Here is a 21,548-nt window from a genome sequence, read left to right as displayed (position 1 = left end):
AGAAGATGAGAAATACTCGGGCCTCCATTACCAACACGCACCACTTGGATCTCCCCAACATCACACGCTTTACTAACAATATACGAGAATGCCTCCATCACAATAAGGAAAAGAAAAGGAGATAACGGGTCTCCTTGTCTAATACCTTTATGACATTGAAAATCAAAGGTAGGTGAACCGTTAACTAACACCGCTGATCTAGCGGATTCGAGAATGCCTTTGACCCATAGACACCATCTACTAGGAAATCCCATTTGATTTATCACCGAAATGAGGAAACCCCAATTAACGTTATCATACGCCTTCTCGAAATCAATTTTCAAAAGAAAAGCTTTCCTCCCCGTCTTATTGGCCCAACCGAATACTTCATTCATCACCAGAGGGCCGTCCAAGATAAATCTCCCTTTAAGAAACGCCGTTTGAGAATCAGAGATAATCTTTCCCATGGTTTCCTTAGCTCGTAAAGCTAACACTTTAAAAATAATTTTACTGATTACTCCCACCAAAGTAATAGTAATAGGTCTGTAATCCTTAAGGCCCACCGGAGTCTTGACCTTCGGGATCAACGAGATAAAAGACGTACTACAACCTCTAGAAATAAAACCAGAATCATGAAAGTTATCGAACATCTGAATGAAATCATCTTCCAAATGGCTCCAAAAATGCTTAATAAAACGGAAATTGAAACCATCAGGACCGGGAGCTCTATCCGAACCACAATCTAACACAGCTTCCTTAATCTCTTCTTTTGAAAACCGCCGAACAAGCTTCTCGAAGTCTTCCGAAGGTACTTTATTAATACCACTACAATGAAGAAACGGTCTAATCGTATGCTTATCAGCAAAATGATATCTGAAGAACCGAAAGATCTCTTTTTTAACAAGCGATGGTTTGTTAACCCATTGCCCATTAACTAAAAGCCCCGGAATAGAATTAGATGCCTTTCTACCATTCACCACCCTATGAAAGAAGGCTGAATTGTCGTCACCCGATGAAGCCTATTTAATTCGAGATTTTTGCTTCATATCCTTGCACCGAATGTGATTCAAATTGAATATTTCTTTCTTACATTCTTCCCAAATCCAGACCTCCTCTTCTTCTAAATCCCTCTCTTCCATACACAATTCAAGTCTTTGTATTTCATTTTTATAATTCTGCACATCCTCTACTTCTTTTGCCGAAACATCATTCCACCACTCCCGAATAGCCTCTCTAACCTGTTTCAATTTCCTCATAATAACCGTGTCAGGAGGGCCATCAAAAAAAGAAGATTGAAATGCTTTAGTAACCACCTCCTCGCAACCCTCCCTATCTAACCAAGAATTAAACCATCTAAACGGTTTATACCCAAAGTTACAATCAACCAGCGATAATAATAGGGGCGTATGATCCGAAAGCTCTCTAGGAAGAGCTCGAAGACAAGCAAGCGGCCACCTGTTAAAGAAAGATTGACACACCAGAATTCTATCAATTTTGCTCAACTTAATATCACCATCCTTGCTAGCAACGAACGTAAACCTGTTTCCTCTCATCGAAACCTCAAGATATAAACTAATGTTTAATTATAAGTGTTTTATTGGATAAAATCAATGAGAAACGGTAAACAAAAATTAATAAAATATGTAATAATAAATATATACATGTACCTTTTATATGTAACAACCATAAAACTTTTTAACATTGACATAACATTAAAGTAAGCATTTTATATGAAAAATGCTACTTAACAGAACTTTTATATTATAAGTATTTAAACATGTTTACAACATCCAAAACATCGTTAAAAGTGTTTACATAATCCACTTTTATTAAAACTGATGTGTGTAAAATGCAACATATAAAACACATCAATTAAGGCATAAAACTAACCCTTTTTTAGTACTAATGTTGGAAAAAGAGTGTTTTTGTCTTCCTTTTGTATTTTCAGGATGAAATGAGCTCAAAATCACAAAAGAAGCAAAAAGACAACTAATTCTACCATAAATACAAGAAAAAGGAATGAAAGTGAATTGCCCGGACCCTCAACGGCATCTCCCAAGGCAAAAGAGAAGAAACAGAGTCTGAACACGCCCCGTGTCCAGCGAACACGGGGGCGTGCCCAGGACGCAGCAGAAAAGACAAACCAGTAGAAGCTTCCATTGCCCACCACGGGGTCGTGTCCAGCGAGCACGGGGGCGTGGTGAAAGTACAGCAGACGCATTAATTGTAATTCGCAATTACAATTAATGAGGAGAGAGAGTGTCAGGCGGGCACGGGGCCGTGTCCAGCGGACACGGGGCCGTGTCCAGCCTTCTGTTCAGCCTATAAATAGAGGAGCTTGGCTTCATTCTCTCTCATCCCTTGGCACACCACCTCTCTCACACTTCATCCACCACCCACCACCACCATAACACCATCATCCACCACCATCATCCATTGTCCATCGTAGAGTGTGTGAGTCGTCTCGGGATCCAAGATTGATCGTAAGAGTTCTTGACAATCAAGGCCATGTTTGCCTAAGTCTCTTACATCACTTGGTGAAGACAAGTGTTTAGTATAATACTTTTTATTTTTAATCTTTTGCACTTTTTATTTGGTTTTGTATTAATGACTTTAATAACTAGTTACTTATGTTGAAGGTGATCTTTCCTTATCGTTTGTCCGTGGTGTCTTGGCATTATTTTACTGTCTATATAAAATAAAAGATTTTCACCATTCATATCTCCACGGTCTATATGGAGGTATGTTGGCTACCTGGTCGGGGGTTAAGGGAACGGTTTGGTAAGGGTCTTGCCCTTGTTCAGCGTTTAGAGGTCCTGCTTGGGACCTGGGTCAAATTTAGTAGGATCTCCTTCAATGCCCATAGGTATTGGATGGCGGGGATCCAAACTCTTTGACCCCCTCATAAGTTAACTACTATTAATACTATAACCCGGCTATTTAGGACTGTATCCCTGCTGACTCAGACTACTTAGCCGAGGGTAACGTCACCGCCAAAAGCGGGGCCTACCACAATTTGCATTAATAACTTAATTCATTATCTTTCAATAATCCGACCCTTTAGGATTGTATCCTTGCTGACTCAAACTACTGGGTTGAGGGTAACGTCGCCTTCAAAAGAGGGGCCTACTACAATAACTAAGATAATCTCTTAAACAAGTGCAAAAGTGCGAAAATAATCAAAGGTTATACTAATACACGTGTCGGATCCAAGTGATTCGTCTTGTCTATCTGTTTTTATTTTTATTTTTATTTTCAGCATTTAGTTAGTTTTTATTTTTCTTAGTTTAAAACATTTTTCTAACCTTTTTGATTTGATTAGACGTTGAGGATAAACCGGTATTAAAAGCTCTTGTGTCCTTGGACGACCTCGGTATCTTACCAACACTATACTACGTCCACGATGGGTGCACTTGCCCATATGTGTGTTTAGTGTTAGTGAATATCGTGTTTTATAAATTTAAAACTTGGCTAAAAGTGTAAAAAGGGCTTAAATATACATCTAAAATATATTACACTACACACGCATCAAAAACAAAACAAGATCGAATGCGGAAGCTTCATTGAGAGGCGTGTTCGGTTCTTGCTCGTGGCTTGATCTTCATCCGGAAGTATATAACATTCACCTAGAATCAAAACCAACATAAAAGTTAGTTTTGATAGTTTATTTACAAGTTAATACAAGTCCCATGAGCCAAACAAAGAAAGTAACAAGGATTTGCAGGTTTTACACCCGTCGCGTGCCGTAATCGAAACTATGCTCAAAAAGGGATTCGATTAACTAATGATATGCAAAATTCAGCAAAAGTGACTGGGCTCTACCGTAAGTTACGGTAGCCACTGGGCAAAACTAGTCTACCGTAAGGCAGTAGAAAACTGGCGTAACAATTTATTCGCTACCGTAAGTTACGGTAGCTACCGTAACTAACGGTAGCTTTCAAACTTAACATCTGAATTCACTATTTAATAGGCTTCGATCCCTTAGCTTTAAAATTCATTTTTAAAGACTTTTGACCCGTTCAAGTTTTTAACCACAAGCTTGTTTCTAATTAACCATTAAGCATACATCAACATGTTTATCTCAAAATCTTTAATTCGGGTTTGTAACTTTTATGAATTACGCGGCTAGTAACCAATCTATGCGCATAATTCTTTTGACCTCTTTCGAAGATTTAAACCTTTTAAGTTTAAATCTTCCCCCCCCTTGTTATGCACAATCTACTGTATACTTATCTATAACCCATAATATGCGTACCTGGTTCGGATCAACATATTGACCCGTTCTAATACCTTGTATCAATTAAAAGGCTAATTTCTCGCATCGCTAATTCTCAAATCGTTTTATCCTGTGGGCTTAAGACTCGACAAACATTATTAGTCGTAAATTGTCAAATGGTATCAACTTACCATTTGACCCGTTTGGTCTAACAACCAAACATTTTGTGCTTGTATATCAATGGCATTTATTTACCATTCTGTTAAGTAATTCGTTTCGGATTCTTCACCAAGTAGTTAGGTGTCTTAAATCCGTTTCTTACACATTTACCCAACATGGCTTACGCCACTTGGTGTCCTTTTAAACTTCAACTTTGAACCATTTAAACTTAACTAAATCATCGTCTTACCCTTTTTATTCTTTTAGGTTTACTTATAAAGTAGTCATCCCAAAAACTCATTTTATCTAAGTCCTTTCATAAATACTTTGCCCATTTCGCCCCATTTTACCATTAACCAAGGTTTTTATCATTTACTTTTATTCCAACCCGTATCGTTTTGCGTCGGAACCATATTTCAAACCTTATATTTATCGCATTTATGACTTATAGAATAAATACACATTCTACAAGAAACAGTTGAAGATTTACTTACCTCGCATCCATATTACGCTTTCCTTTTCGTACTTGCTCCGTTTGACCCGCTTCATTCCCAAGCCTCCATCTAGCTTGTCAAGAGTCAAACTATCATCATAATTCACATGGTGGTTAGATTAGTCATTATAACCACGACTATTCCACCTTACGTATTTTCTATGTCAAAACTACTATTCGACTCCGTCCATGATTAGTTTAACTCTTCAAAAGTTAACTACCCTTAATTATATGATATGTGCATAAAGCTAAATCGACTTCATGATTAAAATTTGTATTAACCCACATCACACGTAATTAGTCGAACTAGGAAATTACGCGTTTGATTCATAATTTCAGCATATAAACATTGTGGGCATAATTTATAACATCAACAATCAAGTTTCGTATCATTGAAAATAGGCTGTTTTTGGTGACCTGTTTAACCTGTTTACAAGTCTTCAAAAATTATGATTTTTTTATGTGGTGTACCACTCGGAGGGTTAGACGCTGTGTTAAAATTTCAAGATCTAACTCTTTACCAAAAACTCGTAAAACTTCATTTACTAAGATGCAATCAGATTCGTCACTTCTGACTGTAGCTTACGGAAAAATTCTTTTAAAATTCCTCGTTTATCCGATTGACGAAATTCCAATTAGTGATTTTTCTAATCACTTAAAACCATCTACAGTGAAAATTTGAGATCATAACTAAATTCCTAAATTTAGTTATGACATTCGTAATGGGCTGCAAATTCTGCCAGAAAACGCAGCTTGAACCTTCGAGATGGAAAAATTCATAAAACGCTCAATTTTCATCGAAAAAATGCGATTTCAGTGGGGTTTTAAAGATATTTTCTGGAATTACATTTTAGACTCAAGAAACACATGTTTTTGTCACGTCTTTTCTAGGTTACAGCCAATACAACTCGGCTGTAAATTCTGATCAGAAGCTGTTTGAATTCAGCTTTCAATAACTCAAATAACACTAGAATAACCATCCTAATCCTAGGGTTTATCATGTTTCTACAAAACCCACTAATCACCTACATTGGTGATTATGGAATTTACAAGTATTGAGCATAATTTCATCAATCTAATGACTAGGGTTTATTCCTAGGCACTATTTCACTTCAAATTCATCCCTACAACAATCATGCAACATAAATTTCGAACTTCTTATGTTCATCCAGAAATTTAGACGAAACTTTTTCTATGAAATTTACATACCTTATGACCCCTTTTTCAGAGGAGATCACTAATCCATGCTTAAAAATTGATTTGGAACTGATTAGAGCCTTCAATTTGATCAATTTGTCAAGAACTAGGGTTTGGTGGGGAATCCTTGTTCGCCCCTGTGTTTTGATGGACTGAAGTGTGTGTTTAGTGTTTAATTTTTGTTTTAATAATATCATTTTGAAATTGTCCATCTTTGGTCCCTCAATTATCCATGGTTTATAAAAGGCTTATTAGTTCATGCTTCTTTATTGTTTTTAAACAAATAATTAACTAGGTTAATTACCCCTAGTTAACTTAGTGAGTCCCGGGAGTTCTAACCCGTTTATTTTAAGTTCCGCTAACTCGGGCCTTTTATCCATTTTTTTGTCTTCTCAAATCGTTTGCTCTCTTTTTATTTATTATTAGGCTTATTTATTTAAATCCTAATAATTTCCGGGTAAACCTTTACTGCTAACAGTGTTTTACCCGCTCTTTAGTATTAACGGGGTTTAATTACCAAACCCGCTTTTGGGGTGTTACATTATAAAAGTATAAAATTTGTATATATTGATTCCAAATTCTGAATTCAACTCGTATAAACTATCCGTTATAGTTTTTTTTTGTTATTTGAATTCGGCTCGTTCGAATTTCAAGGTTATTGTCTGATTTGGACAATAAACAACCCAATTTGACTTTAAGAAAGGATTGTAATGTCTTGAATGCGAAAAATATATAAATGAAAAAGTATGATGAGTTGGTTAATATAGTAACATAGATATAAATCGAATCCGAATATAGTTTTTTAATCGGAATCGAACCTATAAATTTCGAACCAACTCAATTGTTTGAAGTCAGAATATACAAGTTTTATATTTTTATAAAAATACACGTACAATTTTATTTATGGCACATATATTATTTATTATCTATTTATTTATTGTTTATCATCGTTTATTGAAAAATACAAATTCATTTGTGAGTTCACAATCATGTACGTAACAGTGATTTTTTTTTTTTTTTTGGAACGAGGAGCAAAAATAATTGAGGTTAGCAATATTTTTATATTAAAAAAGTATTTAAACAGATAATTATTTAATAAATTGAAGTAAATTGATAAGATTAGGAGTGAGAAACTACAATGTGAGATTTTCTTTAGATTTGACAATTAAAACACTACTTTGGTAAATATTTTTGAACCAACACTATTTTGGTAAATACTTTCTCCACCAACACCACTTTACGAAAAAACTCGAAATACATAAAGTATGAAACACTCAAACACAATAACTACTATGGACGTCTTATTTAGTGTTATTTCCTCAAGAGTGGTAGCAATGTACAAAGCCTAGTTATCGTGCTATTGGTATATCTTTTCATGCAAGGCAAGAATTTTTAAAACCCAAAATCCAACCCATAACTTCTAACCCACTTTTAAAAATCGTTTGTTTTGTCATTTGGCGGCCGAATTGTTCATGAACATAAAAACGAACTAAATTAGAACTAATTCACAGTGATTTGACAAGAAAACAATCAAGAAAGGGTTATGAATGATGTGAATTGTATGTATAATTTTACACACATCATGAATCGTCAAAAACATGCAACCTTTTTACGTGAAACATACCATGTTAGTAAGATCTCCTCTACCTAAGTTTGATTTCCGTAAAACAAGTCTAAGATGGCTTCTTTATGCCCCAAACTTTATCATTAATACTGAGGCAAGGCCGCCAGGATCCCTTGTCATTCTCCTTCAATCCCTACACAAAGCCCACGAGAAACAAGCTTGAACCCGACTTTCTCTCCCTAACTTGTGGGTGAAATTGCATGAATAGGGAGGAGGAGGGGCCAATCCATGTTTTCATTTTAGGGGTTTTGAGAAGGGTAATTCCCATCATGCCCCTAGCGGGTTTCCTTTTTTCAAATCCTTTATGGGACTTTAAACCCTCTATTACATGTTGAACTTGTAAAAGAACCGATGATCTAACGCCAAAATATACTAATCTGCTCAAGAATAAAACAAGGCATGAATATCAACTCCTCCCAAAGATAGTGAATCTGGAAGACTAATAAAATATCTGTTTATAGACTTGAAAGATCTACTGAAGAGTTGAAAGCTCTGTTGGTGAAGAAAGAAAGTTTGTTAAAGGTCAAAGCTCTGATGAAGACTAAAGCACTAATGAGAAGACTAAACATCTATTTAGCCTAAACAGATGTTTGATAATCACAATCAGAGGTTTCCAAAATAGATGTTAGTATCACAGCAAAGTCTGTAAACAGTGTCTATAGGTCTTAGAACAGATGTTAATAGATCTCACTATCAGGGTGATGTTAGCCCTGGTAAGTAACAAATGTTTGTACCTCCTATAATAGATCTCATATGTTAGAGATCTATTCATTACTTTCACAGCATTCCTTTTGTACAAACAGAAATAAGTGATCATGCTGAGGGGGAGTGACAGTCATAACTTGTAATTATAATCTTTTGATTATTGATGAAATACAATATGACAACTTTCTATATTTGTGCTTGTGTTTAAATTACACTGCATTCATTTAATTCATTTTAATTACATTTAAGTGTTTCATTGATAACATAAACAAATACACACAACACTACATTCTAACTAAAATATATGAAGTCCATAATCTCCATTGCTTCTATTGCAGTCAAAACTCCGCTCGCTTGCCACTAAACAGTTGCTAGTGATTGTATTTCAGCCACCAAAAACTTTAGCAAAAACTGTGTTGATGGACTAGGTTGCGAGTCACCACTGTCCCGAACAACAATTACGACTGCTCCCTATTCACATTATTTGTCGGGTTGCAATTTCTCCTAATTACCACTACTCGGTTTCCACTGATGGGTTATCATTGTTGAGAAGTTCCAATTGATGAGCAACAAAAACTAACTACTGCAATATTTCTCACATCAACAATTTGTTGAAATAGATGCATGATTAACTAAGGTGTTAAAGATGGTTAATCGCTCAATTAAAATAGAGACATTAAATGAGTTTAATTGTATTAAACGATAGTGGCCTCTAATAATCCCTACTAGACGTCATTGGCCATTGACAGTCTCATCTTTTTTTTATTCCCCTTGCCAGTCCCACATTTCAACTATTTTTTCTCCAACGATCCTCAGTTAAAAAAACTTAACAGAGTTTAGTGTTTTTCCGAATTACAAACTGATATTTTAGGGCTTTTGATGAGTCTATTGATATAAAACTTACCTCAAAACGGTGCTCCAAGTATCTTATTACCATTCCATTCTTTTGGATGTTGTCTATATGTCAAGGCAATGGAAAAATGATTATGGAATGTATACACAAGTATCCTATTACCATTCCATTCTTTTTATCCATGGTGTATGGTTGTGTAAGTGGACAATGGCGAAGCTTGAGATTCCGACCGAGGGGCGGGGGGAGGGTCGAAAATGTATATACCCAAAAATTTTTATACGAAAGCTACATATATAACGTTACTGAGCGAAAAGTTCGGGGGGTCGGGCGCCCCCGACTCCTTCTAACTTGGCCCCTGTAAGTGGAGAAGAAGTCGAAGAATGTGTAGTTGTTGATGCAGATTTTGTGTCCGATGCTTGTCGAATAGATTAGTTTTACTTTACGCTGAATTTGTAATAGTTAGTGACACGGTCTATCGAACGTGTATAGACCCGCTCGTTTGAAGTGGTCAAACGAGAGGGTTATTCGTTTGACCGTGTGTGTTCGCTAGACAAATTATGGTTGTATAATGTTTGGGGCCGAAGGATAGGGCATCGAAGGATTGTGTATATCCTTCGATGAGCTCGAAAGATATCCATCGAAGGATGAAGATGGACCTCGAAGGATATGTCATCCTTCGAGGTATATGTGTATCTTTCGAAAGCTGAATGTTCGACAGATGATCTATCGATCAGTCAGTTAGATCCTTCGACCATACAACCTATGTTGGGTATAAATACCAACACTTTGTCATTTGCAACACAAGAGAGTTAGAGGAGGTTTGAGACCTCACCGGGAGCAATCACCACTTGATTTCTCCCTGGATGTATACTTCTTTGGTATTAGTTCGGTTATCATGTAATCGGGCCGACTTGTAATGTTTTACTACCGGATTAATACAAAGTTTGTTTGTTTATCATCTCTTATCTCTTCCGTCTTTGAACATAATCATGAAAATCACGGAATCGATCCCGAAACACGGACCTACAGTAGTCAAGAAACAAGAGGGGAGCCAACCATGGCGCCGGTTGAGACCGCTCCGAGTGCCACTGAAGAGTCGAATGGCAGTGGCAAACCATTTCCGTTCATGAGGACAAGAACGTTTTGAAACGAGTGGAAATTGATACGTGCCCAACTCTTGAGTCTTACCCATGTCCACAACAATTCTATGCAGGCATACCCACGCTCTCTATTTATTAGTATTTTTCTAGTTCATATTGTCTAAGTAATTGGGAGTGTCGGTAGTTATTTTGATTTGTACATTCGGTTGCTTATGTTTATTTGCTTTTATTTTACTATATAACTAGGTGTAAGGTTTCAATTGATTAGGTACAAAAAATATGATTTGAATTCTGAATCTTGATCTATAATTTCTATCTAGCATCTCATCTATTTTCTTTGGCCAACATTTAATTATTGAAACCCCACCATAACACTAAAAACGTACATACACTATTTTCCAGCAACAAAATCATGCACTTCTGGTGAATTTCAGACAGTTTAGTTAAACGTTTAAACTTTAAATCGTTAAGCAACAAAATGCATACCGTTGCCAGGGGACCAACACCCCTTTGCTAAGATACCATTCTTGTAGAGCAAGCCTAGTTATGGGACCTAAACCCAACCCCCTTCAAATATCCAATAAATTACCTAGGGGTTGTTTGTTTTTTCTTAAAAGCTCTTCCGGGTCTCTTTTGTCTGCGTGGCGCAGACACGCGCAGACCTTTTATTTCACAGAGGGTTTGTTTTTTAGAAGTGATTTCACTTAAAAACATCTGCTTGTCCTCTTCTTCCAGTAGACATGGACTTCCCTCTTCTAACTTCTTCATACCACTTCCAAACCCTAATTCTCCTTCCATTCTCACCGTTCACCTCTCACCCCTATCCTCCCCCCAAAACGGCTTCCACCTATCTCCTCCACCCCTCAGCGCCGCCGCCACCCTCTCCTCTCCTCCACCCAACCCTCCGACGCCACCCTCTGTTGGCCTCCTCAGCTCTCCCAGCCGCCACAACTCTCTCAGGTTCCCCGGAATGGACTCCTTGCCGCTCGCCACCGTCGTTGACTCCACTTCGCCTTCGACTGCCTCTCACTAGGTCAATCGTCCTCTCCGTCGTTCCCTTACTTTCACGATTGGAAGTTCCAGTACGATTCTGATCTTAAACCTAAGGTATTTCTGTGTTTTTGTAAGATCGGATGTTGAAAAGTTGATTGCTATTTGCTAATGAAGTGATCTGAGTTTTAAGTTAGTGGATCTGATGTTGTAGTTTGGGAGAATGTTGAAATGATGTTTGGATTTAAGTGATGAATTAGGTTTTAGATGTATGAATATGAAAGTGAAAATTTGGTGTTAATTTATATAAGTTTTGATGTTATTTTTCTGAATTTTGGTGTTTGTTATTAGAAATTCAGTTTATTTTAGCATTTTGCAGAGGTTAAAAAACAAACAGTCTTTCTCTTGCAGACTGCAGAGGTTTGGTCCACCTCTTCTGTTTCAGATGTTTGCAGATGTGGTCCGCAGACTTCAGACATTTTGCCTCTGGAAAAACAAACAACACCCTAGTGAACTGGACTTTTAAAGTAAAGAGAGTAAATTGTCATTTTAGCCTCTGAGGTTTGACTAAAATTGCCACTTTAGTCCAAATAGTTTTTTTCTTGTCATGTAATCCAAATAGTTTTGTTGTCTACCATTTTAATCCCTGACTTTTGTCATTTTCATCCAACCTACTAACTTTATTAAAAAAATTTAGTTAACTTAGTTGAATTTTGGTCAAACCACATTTTTTCTTTCTTTTTTTTGCAGGTGCGGTGGTATAAGGATGGTGTTGTGCCAGTTTACAGTGAAGATGATGGCGGTGGTTGTTGGTTTTACGATGATAGCGGCGGTGTTGGTTGATGACGTGGGTGGCGGGAAAGTGGTCGGTGGTGGTGGAAATGGTGGTGGGGTGGGTGGGTGGGTGGATAGTGACGGTGCAGGCAAGTGGTGGCGATGATAGAATGTTGTGATGGGATGGGTGGTGGGAAGTGGTGGTGGTGGTCGACGAAAATGACAAAAAATGACAAAAGTCAGGGACTAAAATGGCAGAAAACAAAACTATTTAGACTAAAATCGCAAGAAAAAAACTATTTGGACTAAAGTGTCAATTTCAGCCAAACCTCAGGGACTAAAATGGCTATTTACTCAAAGTAAAAGTTGGAAGTTGGAATTAAATTTATTATAACTTTATTTTTTGAGATTTATCTTTTGATTACATGTGGGTTTATATGTGTAATTAGTTTTATTGATGCTTTAAATACTTTTTTATAGTATATATTTTCAATGGCTAAAAAATGAATATCGATACCGGCATGGCCAATCTTGGGGTGGGCGAGCCGCACCCTCGGCCGAGGCCTGTTTTTCCCAGAGACCTAATTTTTTTTAAAGTAAATTACAAGTTTTATTATTTATGTTTGTACCAAATTGCAGGCAATGTCCCTTGCCTTTACCTTTACCTTTACCTGCAATTTGATACAAACATAAAGGACAAAACTTGTAATTTACTTTTTTTTAAATATATATTTTAAATAGTATTATTAATTTATGCATCCAAAATTCCAAATAGCCATCCCTGCTCCAACTTATTCAGCCTAAAATGCCTAATGCTTACCAAATCCTTTTTTAATTGAACGGGAGCTTATCCCAATGACATAATCATATACATACGAATATGTAAGTTACTTTTTTCAGTTGATTTGATTCCTTTTAATTGTTTTGGTTATATTAAAATGTTTGTTTAAGTTAGGTTTTTTTTCTTATATTATATTGTTTAATTGTTTGTTTATGTTTATACTTATTATATGTTATTGAGGTTTACATTTAATTACTTGAAAAGTTAGGGGCCTATTTTTTTCTATTTGCACAAGGCCTCTAAATTCTCAGAACCGTCTTTGGATACCGGTTTCGATAATATCAATACTGGTTCCTATGTTGTTTGGTCGGGATCAGTTAGTTCGTTACCGGTACAACCCATAAGGATATCGACAACTCTTTTAAATGAATTGAAAATCATAAAAATGAATACGTACCTGTTCTCCTGAATTTACTAGTTATTGTACATTTTGTGAAACATAAAAACAAACAGAAGATTAATGTATAAATGTATTAGATTATCATAAATAATTAAATACAAACTTGCTCTACACGCTCAATCTCACTTTGCAAATCTAGTCAAACACATGAAAATAGAATCATGCTATGCGTCATACAACCTTTTAAATAAATAAAAAATAATAGTATATATAAGCTCACCTCCAGGTAAGTTCAGATGCAATTTGAGCTTGATTCTTTCAAAAAGCTAACGTGCTTTCATTTCTCTCTCAAAATCTTCATTTAATACACAGCTTATCATGTCTAGCTTCTTCTCTGCCATCTTTTGCTGCTTTGCCCCGCCACGAGTTTCCGAAGAAGATAATCTGAAGAAGATGAAACAAGTGTCGAAAGTGAAATCACGTGGAGCTCCGATTCCTGTATCGTACTTCCCTGTTGGTTCTAACGTCTCGCGCTTGTGATCCTGATTTCGGTTCAACAGAAGGTCGATTGCTATATATAGTATGTTTGTATGATTGTGTTCAATTTTGATCTCGGTGAAGTATTGTAATAGTTGGTATGGAAAGGAAAAAGTTTTGCATTGTATTTGCCATTTCAGGACTTTGATTATGGAATGAATCCGTAAATGAGTCTAGCTAGATTGCTCTATGTTAAAAGAGGCCGCTCGATGTGGCTCGTTTATATTAGTAAACTCATAAAAAGCTCGAATCAGCTCGTTTATTTTAACAAAATGTAATTTTTTTTAGTTTTGTATTTTTATACATCTATACTGAATAAATAAGTAGCTTGTTAGTAAAATTCATAGGCACATGGTTAGTGAATGTAATACGAGTCAGGTATGATTGAACCGATAAGAACTTCCATAGGAGAGCTTCTGGCTTCAAGTCTCCCATCACCTCTATCAGCCTTGTCAGTGTAAAGAGGTTCTCCCTGTGACCACTTTCCGACGTAAGAATAACTATCTGCTCTTTAACACTGAATAATATATATATGAATATAAGTACGAGTGAGAGTATGGGAGAGTGAATAAAACACATATAGGGAGAATTAGGGTTAATGTCACTAACGTTTGGTTTGGTGTGGTGTTCATATGTGTAACTGTAGGTTTTGATAGTGACATCTTTAATTTTATTAGAAAAAAAAAAAATAAACATTCCCTCCGTCATGTTGCACTATGTTTATCTCATGTTCGTAATGAATTCCGAATGAATTCAACCCGGTTTGCCGGGTCATTATGGAATAAATATGGGTTATACCTGTTCAAGTGTTTCTTTTGTTTACGTTCATAAGCTATAACACATTCTCAAACCATAATAAAGATTATACACAAACCATAAAGAATATGTAACTAGGTTGTTTTGTAGGGTTATTTCAGCTTAATTATTTCAATACCACGTGTCTCTACGTACTGAAAACTAGAATGGTACCTGCCAATAGGTGTGGGTCCCTCGTCTAAAAACTGAAAATATTCCATGCAATGCAATCTCACAAAGACAAAATTTGGTTTATTTTAATGTTTTATCGATATGTATTTATCGTTCAACAACAAATTGCATATCGACATATCGTTGCCCAGGGACCTACACGACTACCCCTTGGTAAACTAAGAATACCATTCTTGCAGAGCAAGCTCAATTAGGTGGCCCTACCAATAATTCTTCATACTTACCTAGTGGTAGGAGACTTTCAAGGGAAGAATGTTCACTCTTTATATTTTTTTAATTTTTAATTTAATATATTATATAAAAGTGATTATATAAGTGAAGTATAGATGCCTTTCAAAAAAAAAGTGAAGTATAGATAAAAAAAATAATGATAAAAAAATTATATAATTAAGTTGAGAGAGAAAATATATTTGTTTTTAGTATACTTATAAAGTGTGTAAGGAATGTGAATGCTCTTAAACAAGCCGAGTTAAGTTCAACTCAACTAGTTTAGAGACACTCGGAAAACAATTATTGCATATAAAAATAGATGTAATTATTTTTATTGTAATTATAAGGTATGGAAGGGATGTGAATACTCTTAAAAATGTTGAGTTAAGCTTGACTCAACTCAACTAGTTAACAGACACCGAAACAAAATAATTATTGCTTTTAAATTAATAGATGTTAATTAGGATTAACGAGTAGGATTCCTTTGCACGATGCGACGAGAATTTGGTTATCAGTTCGCTTCAATACAACATTGGTACTAGGTATAATTTACAATACTAAATTTGAAGGATACCGATATGTGTTTTACATTGATCAAAAATCATTAAAACAAATACAGGTAGTGATTGCGATAATCACGATATCGGGTTGGTTTGCCACGGTACCAACAATAGCTATGGCTCATGATACAAAAAAAAACTATATCTGTTTTTAACAAAAAGTATATCGGAAATTAAACATACATGCGTTCTCGGTTTTTAGAAAAAGTTAACGAACACAAGTTTTAGTGAGAATACAAATTAAATTAAAACTGTATTTTTTTTAAATGGCAACACATGCGATACTATTCACTAGTATTCTAAATTTATCACCATTGCCTAAGATTGAACCTACAAATAGTTATATTTTACAACAAAATTACTAGAGGCCGGTTATTCACTATATGTCGCCGCTAATGCTTATAATCCGCGTGCTCATTACCTAGTTGATTTTGGCCGTTGATGACTTGATGAATCTAAGGGCTGACCATTATTCATCCCCAATTTCATTTCCCTCCAAACACGATTGTCCCCAATTATTCATCCCCCCCCCCCCCCCCAAAACAAACCCTTCATTGTCCCCAATTTCTCTCCCATCTGCAACCATACGAAGCCCCGCATCTAACCACTTCCAGGTTACCTCCGTATCTCCCACCACCTTCCGGCCACCTCCGCATCTCCAACCATCATCAATGTCTGACCCCACCTCCCGACCACCTCTGAGACGTCCGACCCCACTCCAACCACCGGCGACCCAACACCGACCATCTGTAAGTGCAGTTCCTGCCGGGTAACTGTGCTTTATCAGTTCTGGTCAAAGGTCAACAAAGTCAAAGCCAAGTCAAGGATTCAGAAGTTTTATCAGTTTCGAGTTTATGATGTTAAAGTCGGAATATATTGTTTATTATTGTTGTCTGAATTATTTGTTTTGTATCCCGGACAATATGTTTTGTCCGGGTTTAGTCCCTAGTCTATATATATGTGTTGTATAGGGTAGATTAGAGCAACCCTTGAGAAATCTTTGTGCACCTCTCCTAACTTCTCGTTCCTCCTGGTGTGCACATTCTAGAGAGAGTAAGACTATGTGTTAGTGAGAGAAAGCTAGGTTTAGATATTTGTGATCTAAACCAGCTTGTAGATGATGTATACTCTTTTGGTATGTAATCTGTTACGACTGATTCGTTAATAAAGAGATTCATCTTCTACATCTTTCTATCTTTGGTGCTTATGATTGTTCTTCATGTCTTGAATCAAGTGCAATGCTTGATGTTTGTCATCGATCGAGTGCTTTCACAGTGGTAACAGAGCATGGTTACCGATTCGGAATGGTCTAACCGCCTTCCGAATCATCATTGCTCTTGATTTGATGTTTGTTTCCGCCAAACATCTTGAAGACGTGAAGATTCTGCATAAAACTTGAAGAAAATGAAGCTGTTCGTAGGCTGTGATGGTTTTTTTTCTTGTTGCAGTTCTAGGGTTTTGATCTAAAAAAAGGATTGTCCGAGTTTAAAACTTTGTGTTTGTGTTTCCGGGGTATTGGTGAACCAGTGTGAAGTCACACTGGGGAAATAATCCGGAAGCTTGTTTCTGAGCCTTGTCCGAGTTTTTTTCTTTACACCTTTACTTGGTCAGGGTTTGTAGGTCCGAGTTTTAGAACCTTCATTAGGTCCGACTTTTAGTGGAGTCTCTTTGTTAGTTTCAGATTAAGTCTGAGTTTTAAATCCATTTCTTGAAGGTCCGAGTTTTAGAACTTGAGAGGTCCGAGTTTTAAGTTTGTACCTTTTTATTCCGAGTTTACCTTCTCTAGTTTATCTGAGTTTTTAGTTAAAATTAAGTCCAAGGTTTAACCTCTCCAAGGATTAAGTCCAAAGTTTAACCTCTCCAAGGATTGAGTCCAAGGTTTAGCCTCTCCAAGGATTGAGTCCAAGGTTTAACCTCTCCAAGGATTGAGTCCAAGATTTAACCTCTCCAAGGATTGAGTCCAAGGTTTAACCTCTCCAAGGATTGAGTCCAAGGTTTAAACTCTCCAAGGATTGAGTCCAAGGTTTAACCTCCAAGGTTTTGGTGTCCAAGTTTTGGTGTCCAAGTTTAGGTGTCCAAGTTTAGTATGTGATCTTTTGTCCAAGTTTATGTCATGAAGAATTGTCCAAGTTTAAGTCATGGACAATTGTCCAAGTTTAAGCCATGGACTTTTGTCCAAGGTTATGTTAGAGACAAGAGTCAGAGTTTATGTATTTTGATGCTAAATTCGGAATTATAAGGCCAAGTTCGGACTTAAAAAAAATCGAATTTATGGTTTTTTTTTTCGGATTTCTTTGCTTGTTCCGAATTTCTTTGTACTCTAAGTATTGTTCCGATGATCTGATTCGAGGTTTCAAGAGCTTTCGGTTTTTACGAGTTCCGAATTTTCTAGAATTCCGGGTTACCTGGGGTACCGGATTTATAGCTAAATTTAGAAGTTTGTGTTGTTCGGAAGTTTCGAGTGGTGCATGTTCCGAGTTTTTCAAGTTATTCCGGGTTACCTGGGGTACCGGATAACTAACTAAGAGTCAGAATTATGCGTAGTTTGGAAACTTGAAGTCGGTTTCGGATTATCAAAAAGTTTTATGGTACTTATGTTGTCCGGATCAAGTGAGGAGGTGAAGAGAATAAGACTTGCTTGGATTTTTGTATTGTTTACAAAGAAAAAGGGGGAGTAAAAATTTCCTATTTTCTTCGTAAATATAAAGCTTGTGCGTGAAATAGCTCATGTGTGATGGAGTTTTGTCACGTGTTTTTATGTTATTAATCAAGTGTTGACGTGATGAAGCTGAATTCTTGGTTGACGACTAGTTAAAGATTGAGCCTTATTAAGTTGCTGTTTAGAGTAGAGAAGATAGTTCTGGTCTCGAAATAATGTGGGGCTTCTTGATTTGAGGGGAAGGTCGGAGATGAAAGCCATCGGGGATTTAGCGGATTTGTGAAGATAGGAGATTGATCATGAGGATACATGAGGAGATGAGATCATACATGAAGGGTTGAAGACTTTTGATCAAGTTGGTGGATGTACTTTTACAAAGTTCAGTTTGTTATTAACTTATCGAACTGAGCTTCATGTCTTTGTGGAATTTGAAGTGTTCAAGGTCGGTTCGCGTTAACTTGATTCGGGAGTAGTTTGAGGGGGAGGATCTACAGTGTTTGATGTTGGATTCTTCGGGTTTCTCAAAGCGGCCTTAAGTGATCGTCAGCAAGTCTTTTATTAGAAGAGTTGAAGATCGTTGTGCTCTGCTAGAAAGATCAAGTCTCAGCCAAAGTTGAAAGCAACCATGATATCATCAGTCAAGGGGGAGTCTGTAACTGCAGTATCCGGTGACTGAAGATATCAGTGTCAGACAGAACTGATAGCAACAGTTAAGGGGGAGTCTGTAAGTGCAGTTCCTGCCGGGTAACTGTGCTTTATCAGTTCTGGTCAATGGTCAACAAAGTCAAAGCCAAGTCAAGGATTCAGAAGTTTAGCAGTTCTGAGTTTATGATGTTAAAGTCGGAATATATTGTTTGATGTTTGTCATCGATCCGGTGCTATCACACCATCTCTGTCTGCAGGTTCCGACCAACTATGGTACGTACATTACTGATTGTTTGTAATTTGAGTAGATATGTAGTGTTTGGCTTGTAATACTTCTACACATGTAGTGTTTGAGTCCGAATCATTGTAGTGTTTTGAGGTAAGATTTTGAGTCAGATTTAGGTGAATTTTATTCCGTTTGTGATGTTTGGTTGATTTGATTTTGACTTTCTTTTTTGGTCAAACAGATGTATGCATAGGGTTGAACAAACCTTATTCCGAAATATATAAATAGGTACCTTTTTATTTTGGTTTGTATTGTAAAAGGTTATACTGGACATAGTGTATGATCATCTAAGCAAAAAAAAAAAATGAAGATTAGAGTTCCATATCTGTGTTTTGATTACATTATTAGTTAATAATTAGGTTTTTTTAATTGAAGAGATAAAGCTCTAACATAGAATACATAAGTTAATCAATAAATATTTTGAAAAATCACCCGCATATACCCGCCTATACTTACAGAGTTGAAATAACTAATAATGCAATAGCTAATTTGAGTCCATGTGTATTATGATTTTTTGTTAAACCCGGATCTGTTTCAGGTCTAGTATTTTTATGTGCCTGTAGATCTGTTTCTGGTCGGGTATGTTGGTTTCCGGGTACACAACTATGTAACTTTCGTGAGTAGTTGAGTTACACAACATAGTTGGGTGTTCTGCTTTCAAAATTTCTTGAGTTACTCTTTATACAAGGATATGGTGCGATATATGTTAGAAATTTTTACAGAAAGGTTTTTTTTCATACATAATATGATCAGTGTAGTGTGTATCTTTGATGTTGATTGCATATGTTAGAAAGTGTTGTTATATTTAGTCTCTTAGTTGATCATATATTTTATGGAACAAATGAAGTGTTACATTGGGATATTTGACATAATCATAGAATGTTTGAATATGTGAATTGAATGAATTGTATTGAGATATGGTGTACTATATAGCTATAAACAAGGGCCAAAGAAAAAATAAAAATTACCATAAGGTTCCAAACTGGTCATGTAGTGGGTTGGCGAGTCCAACCCGGCATTCGAAGCAACACAACTAAACCAATTAGTACTATAACTAATTCAATATGCACAAGACTAAAAGAAACTTTAGCAAATCAGTGGAAGTTGAACTGGTCTGGGTTTTACCCATTGATTTTTGTCTATAATAATCTATATTGAGGGAAAAATCTTAGAGAAAAAAACTAGATTTGGTTCGGGTATTAATACTAAAATGCTTGTTTTTCTTTTCTATCTTCTTTCCAAAGTTCATTTGTTTTTTAAAAGTGAGGATGCACTAGACTTCTATGCGAGTTGAAGGAAGCGAAAAGATTATTGTTTTGATGTTAATTCTTAATTTTAAAATGCTTATGTTTAATTTTATTTTGTTTTCAACTCTTTGGCTTGCTAATAGTTATTTGGTTAATGGCAACTTCTACATGAACTTGATGCGTACTTGAGGAAGCGACAACCTTATCGAATTATCATGTTCAGGTAATATCTTCATTGTTAAACTTGTTATGTTTTAGACTTTTTGTTGCTAAGACCATGTGTAGTGGGCAATATTCACCGCGTTTTGCGCCATGTGGCAGCCCAGTCAGCAATGGGGCATTATTGGACGTTTTCTAAAATGAGTGTAGTGGGGATGGGTCATTATTGGGCATTATGTTTTGTAGTAAAACAAAATAAAAAAAAACATTTAAAAATCTTATTGGCCAAGCAAATGGAAGCTCAAATGTGATTGGCCAACAATCCCCCATTAGGCATTTTTCAAACCACGCCAAGGGGCTTTTTTTGCAAGATAACGTCCAATCACGCCCAGGGGGGCGGTGAAGGGGCGTTTTTGGGCGTGATTGGGCAAAAAAATTTTTAAAAAACGCCCCACTACGCTTGGTCTAATAAGCTTTTGTTTTCTTGCACGTAGGTACTACGAGTGGAGGGGAGCAGAAGTTCAACAAGATATTTATGCTGCAAGAATGTTTCACACTAAGTGGACAGCTGGCCAAACACATTTAGTATGCTAACAGGCTTGCATCTTGTTTGGCAATTAAGGTAATCACTGCTTTACTTATATTATATATCTGCTCTGTTTTTTTTTTCTTTTACATTAATTAATGACAGTTTAAGTGAGCAGACGTTAACCCGCTGTGTTTACGGGCCGTTCGCAGCCTTTAAACGGCTGTGTTTACGGCCGTATAACGGCTGCAAACGGCCTATAAACGCAGCGGTTTAACGGCTGCAAACGCAGCGGTTATCAGCTACGTTTACGGCCCGTTCGCAGCCGTTAAACGGCTGCGTTTACGGCTGCAAACGGCCCATAAACACAGCGGTTTAACGGCTGCAAACGCAGCGGTTATCAGCTACGTTTACGGCCCGTTCGCAGCCGTTAAACGACTGTGTTTAATGAGTACACTAAA

The 21,548-nt window shown here is 36.5% G+C and overlaps 1 protein-coding gene across 1 annotated transcript; it reads left to right on the top strand.

Annotated features, from left to right (window-relative positions):
* The first annotated feature begins 13,530 nt into the window (after positions 1 to 13,530).
* On the top strand, positions 13,531 to 14,081 carry LOC110909706. Its single transcript, XM_022154517.2, has one exon. The coding sequence runs from the start codon at positions 13,650 to 13,652 to the stop codon at positions 13,809 to 13,811; it is 162 nt and encodes a 53-aa protein (XP_022010209.1). The 5' UTR covers positions 13,531 to 13,649; the 3' UTR covers positions 13,812 to 14,081.
* Positions 14,082 to 21,548: the final 7,467 nt, after the last annotated feature.

This window comes from Helianthus annuus, chromosome 15, assembly GCF_002127325.2.
Source record: "Helianthus annuus cultivar XRQ/B chromosome 15, HanXRQr2.0-SUNRISE, whole genome shotgun sequence".
Lineage (NCBI taxonomy): Eukaryota > Viridiplantae > Streptophyta > Magnoliopsida > Asterales > Asteraceae > Helianthus > Helianthus annuus.
The sequence above is the reverse complement of the archived record's forward strand: the minus strand, read 5'-3'. Positions and strand labels throughout refer to the sequence as shown.

Excerpts from the sequence above, each read along its gene's own strand:
- LOC110909706 (XM_022154517.2), top strand. The coding sequence starts at position 13,650 with ATGTCTAGCTTCTTCTCTGCCATCTTTTGCTGCTTTGCCCCGCCACGA.